Here is a 16207-nt window from a genome sequence, read left to right as displayed (position 1 = left end):
TAAGCCAGGAAGTCAAGTCTCTTGAGGTTGAAAAGAAAGCCACCTCTCTATATCTAAGAAGACTTTTACTTTTTAAGAAAGGCTGGGTGGGTGTGGAAGCCTTTGTTAAAATCAATGGGAATCTAAGTTCAGTCTGCTTTTCTCCAGGAAAATGGATAAGCAGTACTGCATGAATAGAAATGTCTTGACAAGCTGTACAGTAACTATGGGGATAAACAAGAATAAAACCTCTTACTAATACCCTGAAATGTGGAATTATAGATACTCCATTATCAATTGTAAAATACATGAAAAAGGGCAAAACTCCTCAACAGCCAGTCATAAAAGGACTACATTGTAACTTCTTTCAGTCAACTTACCCTGCACTGTAAACAAAAAGTTCCAGTAAATTTAATGACCCAAAGATGCCTGCTTTTGTCACATTATTTATGTATAACAAGACAAAGATTCATACCCAGGTCCATGTCAGAGGCTTTTAGGCGGTGTGAGTGTGGGACGTTCTTGTAGATGGCATCCAGTATCTTCTCCTTCACCTGGCTAATGGTGTCACAGTTCAGCACCTTAACCTGGATCTCTGGACTCTTCTCATTCTCTGGATGGATGCAGTTCACCACCTGTAGAAGAAATGCACACCAGGCTGCCACTGTGAGGGAGAACTAATTGCTTCCAGGTAAAAAGTAAAGGCCGCTTGTTCTACAGGTAAGGTCTATAGGTAACACTTCTTGCAATATTTGCAACTGTTACAGAAAAGAAAAGTTACATCCCTGGACCTAAAATGATTTTTCCAGGTTTCTCTGGTGCAAATGATAAACTGTGCTATATCTACTACGTGTTTAATCTCGGTAAAGGTTTGTGTGGTTTATATTAATAAAATAAGGTTCATTGCACTGTGGATAGGTACTCAATGGAACAGCAATGATTTTTTGCTTGACAAAGGGTCTGGGAGTGAAGTGCAGCAAAAGAAAAGATCATTCTCTAGGGAAAATTCTCCTCCCTCGGAGCTTGAAGAGAGACAGCCGGAATTGATGAACAATTATAATATTATTATCATATTGATCAGTTCTGTCAGTACTGCCTTCTGGTGTTGGTGGTAATACCTGAATTACAAGACAAGCACAAATACACATTATAAATGAGAGGGCAAATGCATTATCTTCTATATACACACCATCCCAAATACATTTGCAATGTACATAAAATTCAAGCTTCTCTTTAAATATTTTTATCTAAGTATAGTCACATGTCTATATGGGAAACATGGGGGTGAGTGGGGTAGTGGAGCTCTGTTGCAAAAGGCCAATTTCCGTTTTTCCTTATCAGAGTTCACCGTAGACATTGATAAAATATGCAAGTCAGTACTCCCAGAAAGTAGAATACAAACAGATGTGACACTAGAAAAGAAAGACAGAAGGACAAAACACCATCTGAGTCTCCCCTGCTGAAACAAATGCATCACAGTGGAGAGGAGAAATCAACAGACAGACTTGGGGAATGAATGAGAGGTTCCAGAGGGAGAGAGTTTCATCATCTCTCTGCTTTGCGCAGACACACACACACATTCATAATCTCTTTCCATCCTCTTCATCCCTAAGACCTGCTCTTTTTCTTGACAGCTCCAGTCTCAACAGGAAGTTAGGTCGCCACTCCTGTGCTCCATGCATATCAAGTTTGACAATGACAACTGCACGTCTCATGACCAACAACCCATAACGACCCTTTTTCACTCCTCTTGTCCCTGAAAGCATATTAAGTGTCCCCTTTTAGCCCTAGGACTGCTGGGCAGGTGAACCCCTTACCAGTGTCTTGTAGTCAATCTGTTGTCTGATGAGCTTGTCCTCACTGAGCGAGTAGCGCGCCTCTCCTGTGATGGAGTCAATGGGGCCTTTCTCCATCTGCTGCTTGATGGCACAGAAGAGGGAGAACAGAGGCTCGCCTGCACATTCCTGCAAAAAGATTTGAAGAGAGAGAGGAACGGAGAAAAAGTTTGGAGGGAGAAAGAACACTTTGAAGCTATTTCTGCTCTCAATTCTCTGACAGCATAGTTTAATAACATCTGAGAGAATATCTATTCAGAATGTTGTAGTTGCTTTTTGTAATGTTTTTCCAGACTGCCCTGCCTCCGAAGTTGCTGAGCAAGACTTAATGTCCAAAAATAATGTCCAAAAACTCTATCGCTCCCCTAAATTAAAGAAAATTGTGCCACTTATCAGCATATAAATTTTGCTGAAATGAAGCTGGAGTTTAGGAAAGGTTTGATAGATAAACAGTGAAAAATGCAATTAAGACTGACTCTTTAATCCACCCCTATCTTCCCGCCGAAAAACACTGCTGTTTATCAAACAGAGTGGATTGGCCATTTATCATTGTTTTTATTCTCCTTCCCAACTGCAGTAAAAGGGGATGAGTGGAGAGATGGAGGAGAAAAACCGGATGTTGGTGACATTTTCTTGACTCAAGGGCTGAGAGGACTGGTGGTTGTGCTTTTAGCAAATATTGGTGTCCTATGAAGTGAAAAGCACTTGGCACATTGACATTTTAGTGTAGATGCTTACTAAAATATGACAACTAATTCTCTAATATAATCTTAAGATGTAGTTAAGGTAGGATGACCAGTCTATAAATCAAGACTAGCAGTTGCAAACAACTCTTTTTGAATGTTATGGAGACAACATTTTATGACTGAAAGCTCAAACCATGTATCATTTATAGGCCATGTAGTCTAGTTAGATTCATATAGGTATACCTGACATACAAGTCTGCTTTTAATCAAAGTCTGTATTACTGCGATTTAAAAAAAAACCTTAATGGAATAAAAAAAATGCATGTACAAAAAAAAGCTTTCAGACATGCTAACTTGCTCTGGTATCTAACCAGTTTACAAATTTGAGAGTGAAAAAAACATCATCCTTAACTATCAGTAAAAACACTAAGGAAGTGATTTCACCATGAATACTGAAATTATAAACTTGTCTGAGGCTAGAACTAAAAAGCTTGTAGTATTTTTTTCCCAGGAGTTTAAAATGCTCAAAATAGTTTAAAAAATATTTATGGGTTTACCTTCAGAAACTTGTAGAGGAGGAACGTAAACCAGTTGGTCAGCATTTTCTCTGCGACAGACTCAGTCCTGCAAAAACAGACAGACAGACACAAAGCCCATAATGAACATATGATCCTCCCAAACTCTTATTAGCATCATAAATATCCAACACCATCATCAAATATTCTACAAAAAATGATGACTAATGCTAATGAATAGGTTTTCGTTACACAAACATAATTGCAGAGACATGAATTGAGAGAGCCTTTGCACATGCTATATGATGGCCTTTCAGACCATCTTTCAGTTGGCTTTTATGCTCAGGCACGCCAAGGGCAGCTCGCCTACAGTGGCGGGGATTTTAATATGAGGCAAAGCAATTAAAAGCCTTTATCTGATCCCCGTGGATTGATGTCGTTAGGGGCTGGAGCGGCTCTGTAATAACACTGGCCTCATTATCAAGCGCTCCCTAGCCTATTCACTGGACTAACACTCGATCCCTGCACAATAGAAAGTGAATGAATACATCTCCCTCTCTTTCTCCGCTTGGCATACATGCTCCACTGGTGTGGCAAAATGGTGTGTGTCTGTGTTTGTGTGTGTGTGTCTGTGTGTGTGTGTATGTATTGACCTGAGCCAACAGTGTGAATGATCCCGTGTGAATGACTAATATGCATGGTTAATAACAACAGCGGTGGTGGCGAGGGGAAAAAGAGAAGAGGCGAGGATTGGATATCCTTTGACGGCAACCTTTTTGGCCAGCAGCAGGGGTGTGTGTGTAATCTGTCAGAACACCTCACAAACACACACACCCGCACACCCCTCCCTCCGCTTTCAATGAGCAACTACCATAGGCATCAATATTTCAGGATTAGTGTCCATTGTGGCCTGTGTGTGTGTGTGTGTGTGTGCGCGCACATAGGTTTTGTCCCGAGTGATTTCGGGCTGCCACCTGCAGCCCTCCCACCCCTCACTATTCAGACAGCCTCTTTAAGGGGCTCTACACTGAGGCGTAAGTGGGGGCTTTATGTCTGCTGTGCCAGTGGGTTGCCCTGGCACCTCCTGCCAACACTGGCACAACACCTGGGGGGGATTAACTTCCTGCTTTACACTGTGCCCACACTTTTATTTTGCCGCCTCTCCCGCCCTTACTCCGTCCACAGATCCAAGGGTCAACAAGGTCACTTTTCATCTTTTCTTTCATGTGTCTGTACTATCTTCCTCCCTCCCTCTGGCTGCCACATTTTGGATCCTATAATCATACACACTTCCAAATTCTCTCCATTTTCACAAATGTAGCCCATCTATCAAAGGGATGAAAGGAGCACGGAGAAAGGAGGTGGTGTACTAGGGGGAAGGAGGGAGGGAGCAGTCGAAAAGGAAAATGAAGGGAAAGAACAAGAAGAAATGGTTGGCTGAATCTGGCCTTCCCTTTTATTCTTTTTAAACTTCCTTTTCCTTACTCACTTCCAGTATATAGTGTTTTTGTGCGTGTTTGTGTAACTGGATAAGGGTGAGGCTGTTTTAAGGCTAGCATGCAAAAAGCACAAATTAATCTCACTGTGTATGTATACAGAAATTACCACATGTGCTGACTAGTGTTTAGCATGTGTGCGTTTGCGTGGTGTGTGTGTGTGTGTGTGTGTGTGTGTGTGTGTTTATGCTTCTGGCAGTGGGTGCCAGCCCTGCAGTAATAAGAGGTCTTGGCACGGCTCCACCAGTTTGCTTATGCTCATTCTCAATCACACACAGTCTATGGGGGACAAGGATAAAAATGGCAATGTGATGGAGCTTTAAGAGCTAACGTTAAAGTTAGGTATGACAACTTTAGATCAATCTTTAGATCAGCTCTCTCCTCAGCTGCTATTCAAAACACAGAGCCACTTATGTTTGGGTTAATGCAATGAAATGTGCTGTGACGTGTTGGCATGGTCAGGTTTGCCTACTTGGCAGCCAGTCAGAGGGGCAGTGGGCACCGAGATGATGAGACGGAACCTGGCAGTGCTTAGTTTCCCATGATAACTGAGGTACGGTTGATGGTAATCTGTGTTTCATCACACATTTAACATTTTGGTTGGCCATAGGTGCCATTAACATGTATTTTTATGTACCTGTATGAAATGGGCACTTAAGACTTTCTGGAAAACTGATATGATGTGAATATAAAATCTAACCAAGAAAGTCATAACAAAATTCTAAGTAACCGTGCTCTGCAGATTAATATTAAATATCAGAAAATACTGACAAATTCTCAGCACAATTTCCCAGAAAGCAAGGCAGCATCATAAATTGCTTATTTTTTCTTAACAACAATTTCACATATTTAACAAGTTGGATCCAGAAAATGTTTAACAGTTTTATCTGACAAATGATTCAGACAGTTAATCAACTATCAAAAGTCTTGGCCATGAGTTATTTAAAATGACTAGATACTGTCTTTAATAAGTAAAGAGGTCCTAGCATTGTGTCTTTGAGGCCAATCATAAACATCACAAAAATGTATTTTCACAAACAAAACCAGAGCGATTAAAGGAAAAAATTAAACTTATTCCTCTCTTGCAAACAGGACCAATGGTCGTTGTGTTAATCAAAAATTCAGCTGCGTTTGAGAGTCTAACCTGGTTGAAGTAACATGTTTACACAACACAGCTTGAGGTCAGAAGTGTCACAGTAACAGCTAGCTGCTGACACCGACTTGTTGATGCAGTCATGCGTATATAGACATTTATCCTATCTATTGCTCACACACAAACAAACACATATCTTCTTTCAACAGAAATTATCGTTGGAGTTAAAAAAGGGGACTTTTAGCTCTGCGTGATGACGATGTGTCTGTGCTTGGGCCAAAGCAAGGCTGTGATCAACATGAGAACATATTGTGCTTTCATCTTTTGACCGATATGAAAACTGTTATTTTGATGCATCAACTACAGCCAAACAAAATTTAAGGCTTTGGAAAGGTTTAACTCTGCATGATGGGAAGAGGGATGGTGGTGAGGGGAGGTGAGTGAGAGATGGAGGAATAGAGAAGTTAAAGGAGGAGAATGCAACAAGGAATGTGACAGATGGTTGTGGAAGGCTCTCGTTAGTTAGCTTGCCTGGTGGTTGTTCTCCAGCACAGGTTGAGATGGGACAGATGGAAGGATGTGTGTTTGTGTGTGGATAGAGAGGAAACAGAAACACACATGTCCACACACATACACAGATTTCTTGGAAGAGGAGGCAGTGGGTAGCCAGAGACACCCCGCACTTTAAGCATTGATTTAGAAATCAAGAAAACAGGAGAGTGGGAAGAGGAGGGAAGCAAGAGCTTGGAATATAGATTGAGAGAGCAAGTAGAAGAGAGAGATAAAGATAGCAACAGTGTGACACAAACAGCACCAGCATAGGAACTGTAGACAAATAGAGGATGAGAGCAGTGGAGAGTGAGCAGAGAGAGATAGGTAGGCAGACAGAATAACACTCAAAATGAGGAAACATGGTGAAAGAAGGAAAGAGAAGACAAAGACCAAATTAAGGAGAGAGAGGAGGAAAAGGAGGGGTGCTGTCTTTCCTAGACCAGATTAAGCTTCTTCTTCACAGCCTCATTCTTGTGTATCTGGGCTATTTTCAGCTGCTATCTAAGGACACGCCAGTCAGCCCACACTATGGGGTTGCGTTGCATGCACACGCCGCCTCATCACATCTGAAATGCATGCTGGCATGCTGAAAGACTAATAAGCGCATCTGAGGAGGAAGAATGAGATGAAGACAGTCTGATCTGTGCCCATCACAATCGTGTGTATGACAAATGGGCAACCACGCTGGGCATGTATTTGTTGTAAACACGTACTCTCCCTCCAGTTCAGTGCTGGCTGATGGTGATGGCGTTTTCCCCCCGGTTTTTATTCTCTCGTCCCAATGATGACAAGGAAGGGGCAGAAGAAGAGAAGGAATGTGGAAAGAAAGTGTGATAGGAGAGGGTGTGTTGTATTTGGACTGTGCTTAAAGAATGGTTGTTGGTCAGTCTTTGCAGCAGCTCAAGTATTTCCTTGAGAATTTTATCCTAATATCAAAAGCAAACCAGATTCCGGCATGAGATAAGCCAACAATATCTGTATATAGCACACACAAGGCTCTGGTGACCTTTACTAGTAGTGAGCAAAGAGCTGATCTCACAATTAGCCTCCATGCTACGGTAATCAGCTTTCCTCACTAGGTGACACAGCTTTAAGTATCTCCATTGTCCTTGACTACCTCTCCCTGTCTCTGCTGTACGCACCATCTCTTATGTTGTATCTACTGCCATGATCAGCGGTTACTCCATTGTTTAGTGGCTGCACTGTGCTCAGTGAGCTCTGGCTGCAATTAATCATGCCTCCTGCCCAGACAGCATTAATCTCTCTCTGCATCACCAAGCAGAGTCTAAACAGGCTTTCATGAGGTGAATATGTGCACTGTCTTCTGGACGGTATGATGAACAACCTTCATTTAAGTCCTCTCTGCATATGCTTGTCGTGTTTATGTGTGCGTCTTTACTGGCAGAGATGTTTTTGGTCTTGAGGCGGAGGGAGAATCAGAATTTTAATTGAAGTGAGACAGGCAAATTAATTTGTGACATGCCTGTCAAATCATCTGGGGGTGTCCTGACTTGACTGACAACCCCCGACCAAAACAACATACAATGCAATGTGCATACACGTATAGACATGCATGCACACATCACACACATTCACAACAGCTGTAAGGAAGCCAATCTACTCAGGTAACCATAATCATCACATTAACCAGACACCGCGGGCAGGAAGCGTAATCACATACTCTGCTGTGCTCAAGTGCATGCCATGTAGGCTTTGACTACAAATCCAAGCGAGGATTGTCATTGTGCCAGTGGCTTTTCACAGTATCACTTTTTCCCTTTTTTCACAAAAGTGTATTTTTTCCTCTTGAGCTTTTAAAATTGGATTCACTGCTAATTAATCATAATCATTTTGCTAATGATGTGCATGGCAATGCACTCTGGTGTCTCTGAGACAGAGCCAGCGATTCAAGGTCGTGCGAGTTAATCCAAACATGTCACAGATAGGGAACACCGAGTATCATATCCAGTCCTTGATAGTAAAGGGTTGCCCTAACCCGTACAAACCTTTTACATCTATCCCAAACTGAGCACAATACTCCCCTAAGTTTGGAGAAGGTAAATGTGTGTGGAAGTTGGTCAGTGTTTTAATATTTAGTGTAGGGCCTCTGACTTTTTATTAGAAAGATAAACAAAATGGAAGATGCAGCATGCAGCAAAGCAACTATATCAAAATTTGCCACTACCAGCTGCTTGTTAGACAGTGATAGAAGTAAAATGAACCTCTGTACTTCTTTTTTGTGTCTGCTTCCTACCTGCGGAGCAGCAGCTTGGGGTGGTTCTTGCTTTCAAGGTTGCGATCTATGAGGTCAGACAGCAGGTGCTTTAGGACATCAGTGGCGTACTCCAACTTGCTCTGCAGCACTGTCATGATAAGTGAGGCCACGTTGCCCCGGTCCCTCATTGAGAAGCCGCGCTGAGCCTCCAGAGTGCGAATAAAACACAGCAGGAAGACCTTGTTGTTAATGAGCTGGCCGAAGAGCTTCAGTCCTTTCTCTACTTGCTCTTGGCGGTAGCCAGGCACCTATGAGGAAATAGAAGAAATGTTCACTTGACTGAAATGCATTAAAGTAAAAAGGAGGGAAAAAAGAACAGATTTTGTGTGGCACATTCACAACGATGACATATAGAGCTAATTAGTCATTGGGAGCTGTCTGCCTCCCTAGTTGATCAAATGGTTTAGATTACTATATCATCAGAAAAAATATTAATTTTTGATCGCTATATATAATACATATATATTATCAAAAGCTTAAACACATGGAAATCCCTGAAGTAACAGATCAGTTAATAAGGCTGCCTTCATAAATAAGGATGGAAAGTGGTGAGAAATAGAAAGAGAGAAACAAAAAGGAAGACTATGGAGATGAGGAGTTTAACATCTTGTAGCCTTTGTTACATTTAGTCTGAACGTTGAGAGTAAAGGCAGTAACACACTAACCCTCTTGAGGGAATGTTTATTACTTTGATGGTGCTGCATTCCACACTAATGCAAGTTGAAAGGGAGTGCAGTGATGTAAACTCCTGTCGTCTGAGCCCAGATTGTCCCTGCACAATTTATACTAGTCACTTCCCGCACACGCTTCTCTTCTTTTTTTTTTATTATTTTTCATATATAGCACATATGGAGATTATGTTTTGTTTTTTTTAATCTGTCAAGAGCACTCATGCTAAAACAGCATCTCTTTGCACCCAATGCAGCTGTCGATGAGCATATGTTCCGTCTTTTTATTTTTCCTGGAGGAACCCCTTGTAATCTGCCGGGAGCAATTGTTAAATTGCAAATCTAATTTCATACCACTTGTCAAGATGTGTACACTCTTTGAGTGTGCATGTGTGTTTTAGCCCTTGCCTTTTTTTGTCCACGTACAGTATGTGAGCGTGTGGATACAATCCCACATGGAAATTTTGAAAAACTCTGAACCATGTGTGTACATGTTTCAGCCTTCTTTTGTATCAACCCCAATGTACTGTGAACCTTTCATGGGTTACAGACCCAATAAATATATTGTACAGTACAATCAAAGAAAATGTTTTAACTTGTCCCTTAAGATTATAGAGAGAGAGTGCATAAATAAGAAAAATGACCTGACGTACACACAATCTTCATGGGAACCCTATACAATTTGAGTTGACACGTGTAGCAGTAAAATGACAAGGACTGCTGAAACGGAATTGTTTCCGTAAAGATCAAGAGAGACGTGGGAAATATGGTCGCAGAAAAAAAAAAAATCATACAAAAACAGAAAGCAAAATGAGATTCAGATATAAAGTGAAATTGTTGGGAAAACAGAGGGAAAGGAAGTGATTTTGACTGCTAGGAATAAACCTCAACAGTTACAAGGAACAAATAAAATGTCAAGAAACAGGCTCTATTGAGCTGACACATGCCAGACTATATTTTAATATCTTTCTACATGTAACTCTCTGAGTGCCTTGGTTGTTAAATATTTCATTACTGAGCAAACCTCCCACTGTTTCAGTAGACCTAGACAGACTTTCTAACACCTGTGGTATTTCTAACTGTCCACAGCTTACAGTCAAAAACTTGACTTTAAATTCTCTGACACATCAATAACAATTAAGCAGCTATCAACCGCCTAAGACAAGCCTGCTGCTTTCTTCATTAGGCTCCTATTCCAAATTATACTCCTCATACAGTTTGACATTTATACCAATTAAAACATAATTAATATTGCTTATTACTGGGAAATTTTCATCAGGGATAGATGGCCAACCCTGAGGGTAGTGAAATGGGGGTCCATCATTCTCTTAATGGAACAAGATGACCTGCTCAATTATGGCTGTCTATCAATGTCACCACTGGGGATAAATGACTTGATTTTTTTCTTTTGCTTTTCTCCCTGTGATTGACTTTTAATTTGTTTTTGGGGTGCAGAGAGAAAACAGTGCAGTGTCTCATATCGTTAGAGTTATTAATGAGAGCGTGCTCCTGATTTGAGGGCTGCCTTGTTTGTCTTTGAAAAAGTATGGTTGTCGGCCGTTAAAAGGCTTTTGTTTACCATATAGCAACAAAAACAACATCGGCGTCAATTTCACCCACCACAATGTTAATTTGCTTGCTCGTTTTGCATTTCATTCAAATAAGGCTAATTGCATTGGGGATGTTATTTGATAGAGACTGAAGAACAGGTACACACACTAGTGTTATTTCCTCTATTCAAAAACACAAATGGTAGTAAGACAAGTAATTGACTGGGAAATTGGTTACAACTTCTTATAGCTATAGTTAGCCTCTTTCAAGAATTCCTGTGAACCATACTTGGCTGATCAAAACCGATGGACTTTCTGTTTGAAAGAAATGTTGTAAATATCTGTGCTCGAGCATGTTAATGGGGAAGCTGAATTTAGATCCCAATGCACAGGTATGCCCAAAAATCTCCACAATCTTACACCTGCATAATCTAAATCTCATAAAGTCATTTAACAGAGCAATTTTTTCTTTAACTACAAGGTGTCTCTACATTTAAAAAGAAACTGAGGAAATTGGATACTTCCTTAGTAATAAAATTTGAATATCCATAAAATGCTCTACGATACCTCCAGGTCTCTCAGTACAGGATGTTCCTCGATGCCTGGGAAGAGGACCCTCATGGTATAGGTCCTGTAGTCCAAGAAGGGGATTCCTGCACCATCCAGATCACTGGTCAGCTCATGGATGTCCGTCTGGAGCTCTGCAAAAGCTGATTGATAAACCAGATACACAAACTACTTATTATTGTTTTTACATATCAAAACAAGTAGCTGATAGTATTTTCTAATGGCACTTATAATCTCAGATAGTTAAGTTAACTGGCCTAAGATAGTCATTTGATCAGTTTCTTGGATATACAAACATAACAAGATGGCTATACTGGCAGCACTGGATGCCTGCAATACTGAATAACATAAAACTGTTGGTCACATACTGTGTACTCATCAACAAGTTCACTCTTTAAATGCCACTTTTATTTTTTGTTATACCTGATTAGCTTCACATAACACATGGATTCCATAATAAACTTTTATATATTCTTAACAGAGCTATAAATAGAAAAGACTTCTCACAAGACAAAGATAGTGACATTTGACATTTTGATCTGAACGAGTGTGCTTGGTTAAACACAGTACATAAATAGTTCAAAGAGTTTAGAACATTTCCAAAGTGGCAAGTTTGTTCTGTTGAGGAAGAAACATTCAAAACCTATATAAACCTCTCTCTTACCCTCTTTGCACTCCAGGGCCACACGTGACTCAAGGTTGTCCATCTGCATCTGCAGCCTCTTCAAGGTAAGGTCACTCTCACGAGACTTGCGCTTGTAGGCAATGAGCACCACCACGATGAAGAGGATGAGCAGGGCGCCGGCTGCAGCAATGCCAATGATTGCAGTGCTGCTGAGCGGGCTGTCAGATGTAATGTGGACCACACCTGGGGAAAACTCGATACCACCCACACGTGCCTTGCGATAATGAAAGATAAAGAGGCAGATTATAATTACTGCATGTATGAACTATACATAAATACACAATTTACTTCCTTGAAAGTTTTTCATAGAGAAGGGCCATATGTTAGTATCCTGTGTGGATACTTAAAAGATGAGACAAGTGGTTGAGTATACCAGAGCTATAATCACAGAACAGCTTCACTTAAATATCACTTCAGCAGTAACACATGGAAAAGGTTCAATACTTTGACTCTTAGAGTGGGAGAAACAAGTGGCAATCAAAGGCACAAGGAAGTACGGCATTCTTCAGGAAAAACACATCACAGTTATTTATAAACTTTAAACATAATATTTCCTCTGTGAATTACGTTTAGGTCTTTAAAGCATTTCTCTGTCTTCAAAACCAAGATCGAGGCTCAGGCAGACAGAGATATCGATTTGTGATTTCAATCTGTACACACTTCTGTTTATTTGGGCATCTACTAATTGTTTTACAGTAATGTGTCCATCTCTTTCTATGACACTGCGTCCAGGTGGCAACATCAGGAAGTGCTTTGTTCAAAGTGGTCTCTCTTTAAACCACAAATGGAATCTTTATTGAATTTGCTTGGGTCCTAATCCCTCTTATTGAAGGCTTATTTGTTTGTCTTTTGTCTGCTTGTGGGCAGTAACAGGAACCACACAGCTGATTGGATTAATGTTGTAGTCTGTCTGGAAGTGGATAAGGAGATAGATAGAAAACAACACAAGGAATGTTTGTCTGTCTTTCAAACTGCCAGTCCCTTTTTGGTCTGCCTGCCTTCTCAACCCTAGCCTGCCTATCTTTCATGTGTCTGGTGTGTCTCTCGTCTTTGTGGACCATGTGCTGTATCACTCACCAGGACCTTGTGTCGACCCGTCAGGTTGGGGGACTCACAGAGCAGCTGGGTTTCTGACACTGTTAACATACAGGGCTTCTCTCCAATCAGAACTGTGTAGTTCAGCTTTCCATTTCCACTGCTGGTTGGTGGAAGGAAGTTCCGTCCCTGCAGGAGAGAATTCTCAAATGATTAGTATTTGTACTGTTACAGCGAAGGGTAAGAGTTAGAGCTCAAAAAACGTATTTACATCTATACTGATCATACTTCAAAATTACATGACAATATGGGTAATGGTCTGCAATTATTAAACCAAGTGATAGGTATGATATGGATATGAATATGATTAGGTAGAGCTGTCTGTATATTTAGTATAAGTCTAACTTTGTTAGAATTGTGTTTTTATTATCATACTATGATTAAGTAGTGTTGTAGTGTGTGATCAAATCAATGATCAATCAATCAATCATATTTATGAAGAATGGAAAATCACATATAAAACAATCAGATATTTACATTGATATGTAATGCACTGAGCTGTAATGCTTTGCATCAGACATGTAAAACAAATCTTATTGTAACTTTTTAAACAATAATTAGCTCAGAATCCTTCACACAATATCATCATAATACAATTCCACGAAAATTGATAATTGATAATACTAGATTGTAAGTGCATGTGGGTGAGTGATATCCATCCTCCTACCTTCAGTATGATGGGTGAGCCGGGTTTAAGCTCTAGCACCCCAGACACACTGAGTGGTTCAAATTCAGGATTGGGGTAGTAAATAAAATTGGATGTGTTGAGTGCCATCAGAGCCTGCACGTCATCCAGTTTAAAGCCAAACTCATCGGGTCGTTCAGGCACGTCTTGCTGTCTGGCCAGGCTGATGGGGAGCTCTGGAGCTTGACACAGCATGGATGTAGGGCTGAGCACCTGGCACAACTGAGAGAAGAAATATTTATGAATGAGCATATCTTCTGCAAATAAAATGGAATGTTTAGTGGAAGCAAAGAAATAAACTACATTTCTAGAGAAATATCAATCATCAACATAATTTTTCATGGATGGATCTCAATATACTTCATACCCAAACTTTTGACTAAGATCCCTATTACCTCACTCACCTCACCGGCACTTGAAAAAATGCACCCACTTTACTATATGCTAGGCCATCCCATCAACAGTCATTAGTGTGAATATTTTAAGTCACAGGTTTACATTTCACTAAGCCCACTGGAGACTCAATTCAGACTAGAAGCGCCTCTATTTCAGAAAGTGCAAAGAGAAGCTGTTGGAGTATTTTCCTCAAAGATAGCCCCAAAATGAGGTGCAGTTAGAGAGCCTGTGCAGTCTCACCATAATCAGGCTTTGATGAGTTAAGATTCAGGAGTGATAGCTACATCTTACCCTTCCTTCATTACCCTCCAGAAAGACAACCCCACTCTCTCATCACTTCTTTATCCTCCGTCCCGTTATTCCTCCCTGTGTTCTTTTCTTCTGTCTTTGACACATTCTCATTCACTCACTCACCTTCCTCTATATAACCTTCCTGCTCAATTACAGTGTCTCAAACATTTTTTGTGTCTTTTCTCACTCTTGTTTTTTTATGATTTGTCTTTGACGTGCTCTCTCATTTGACATGGGATGTCATTTAAATTCATTATTTTTCTTTATTCATATCTCAAAGATAGTTTTGTAAACAAGGACAGACTGTCCAACTGGTCATCGTCATGCCACACGCCCTTCAATATCCCTCTTATGTCTCCATTCCTCTCTGTCTGTGAGGGCATTGACAAATCAACCACTAGCACAGGTCTTAGCACAGACATTTCCGTGTCATTCACAGACATTTCACATTTCCACAGTAACCTCTGCCATGCAGCCACTCAAACTATTGCCTGTCACTGTAATTGGCTCCTTGAACATCAAACCTGACAAATCCTGCAACGCCTTCAGGACATCACTCACACATATCCTGTAATGCTTTACCTGTAGGAAGTTAACTGCAAAAAACCATCAAACAAACAAACACAAAAAAAATCAAAACAAAAACCCTTCAAAAACTGCAAATCATCTGTCAGCATACAGCTGAAAGTATAGCAGCTTGAGACACAAAGCCCGGTAAAAAGACATATGAGCACAGATGTTAAATGTGGTGCAAGCTCATTCTCAAATGGACCATAAACATAGCACTACTGCCTTTTGTTACTCCTTCTTCTTTTAATCAGATCATAGAGACCCTTATATGGCTTTATCTATCCTCCCCTAGGAAAAAGGCTGATAGAGGGTAAAAGAATTTGATAATGGCCAATCTTTTTGGTTTTTAGTTCAGTGTCAAAACTTCCCTATTGTTACAAAGTAGTGAGGAATTACATCATTTTATTTTAATTCAACTGCAGAATTAACTCTACTACTACATTTTATTTTAATTCAACTGTTGATTTTGACTATGCCCTCTCAGTGAGTTTTTTCCTTGACCCATTTACCTAGAAGTGGCACTGAGGAATTTAGATTTGCTCTGGGAAAAAAAAAAATTACTGACAATGGCCGACTTTCAAAGCTGCCAAGCGAAAATACATACTTAGAAACACCACTGGTGCAGATAATTCATTGTGGTAATTCAATTCAGTCAGTCACTTTACTTTATTTATGACTGCTGGACCAAAACAAAAAATGTATTAAACAAAATACAATTTCAAATACTGAAATCACACGCATATATACAGTATAATGCACAACAAACATCTCATCAAAAACGTAAGTACATACACATAAAAGCGATAGAACAAAACAAAACAAAAACAAAAACAAACAAAAACAAAGAAACTAATTTTTTTACCAAGGTCAACCACATTGCAGTTGGTGTTATCATCCACAGTTTGTGTTTACAATTACTTACATTGAGTGTCTCATGGCCGTTGTATTTGGCTCTGATGAGAGGGGTCTGAATGATGTCCAGGTTAGTTCCTGTCACTGTCACTGGGGTGTGTCCACTGTAAGAGAGAAAAATGATTGACAGCAAGTGATATAGGGATAGTCCAGACTGTTTTGACAGAGAGTAATATGAATTACTCACTGGGAGTGTTATTGATGTATAGACATTAGCTCTGACTGCTATGCAAAATTATGATGTCACAGGCTATATATTATTTGATTGTGGCTGTTGAATTTTTTTTATTTTTTTGGGGGGGATTTTTGTTGACTGGCCTCATTTGCTGACATTTTTGTCTTTTTTTGACAAGCACC

At 40.2% G+C, this 16207-nt stretch overlaps 1 protein-coding gene across 8 annotated transcripts in view; it reads right to left on the bottom strand.

The window, feature by feature from the left end:
* plxna4 (plexin A4) overlaps positions 1–16207 on the bottom strand; it is a 245678-nt gene that overhangs the window by 29359 nt on the left and 200112 nt on the right. For 7 of the 8 annotated variants that reach the window (XM_040144316.1, XM_040144371.1, XM_040144344.1 and 4 more), the window contains 9 exons: positions 15861–15954; positions 13664–13903; positions 12979–13125; positions 11881–12115; positions 11217–11359; positions 8411–8679; positions 3058–3124; positions 1797–1943; positions 455–614 (listed from right to left, as the gene is read on the bottom strand). In XM_040144316.1, the coding sequence (XP_040000250.1) occupies positions 455–614; positions 1797–1943; positions 3058–3124; positions 8411–8679; positions 11217–11359; positions 11881–12115; positions 12979–13125; positions 13664–13903; positions 15861–15954 (1502 nt within the window). Of the gene's footprint in view, positions 1–454; positions 615–1796; positions 1944–3057; positions 3125–8406; positions 8680–11216; positions 11360–11880; positions 12116–12978; positions 13126–13663; positions 13904–15860; positions 15955–16207 lie in introns of those variants that run through there. The other variant, XM_040144380.1, reaches the window with a different exon arrangement.

Source organism: Xiphias gladius, chromosome 2 (genome assembly GCF_016859285.1).
Source record: "Xiphias gladius isolate SHS-SW01 ecotype Sanya breed wild chromosome 2, ASM1685928v1, whole genome shotgun sequence".
Classification (NCBI taxonomy): domain Eukaryota; kingdom Metazoa; phylum Chordata; class Actinopteri; order Istiophoriformes; family Xiphiidae; genus Xiphias; species Xiphias gladius.
Note: the sequence above shows the minus strand (reverse complement) of the source record. Positions and strands in the feature narration are given on the sequence as shown.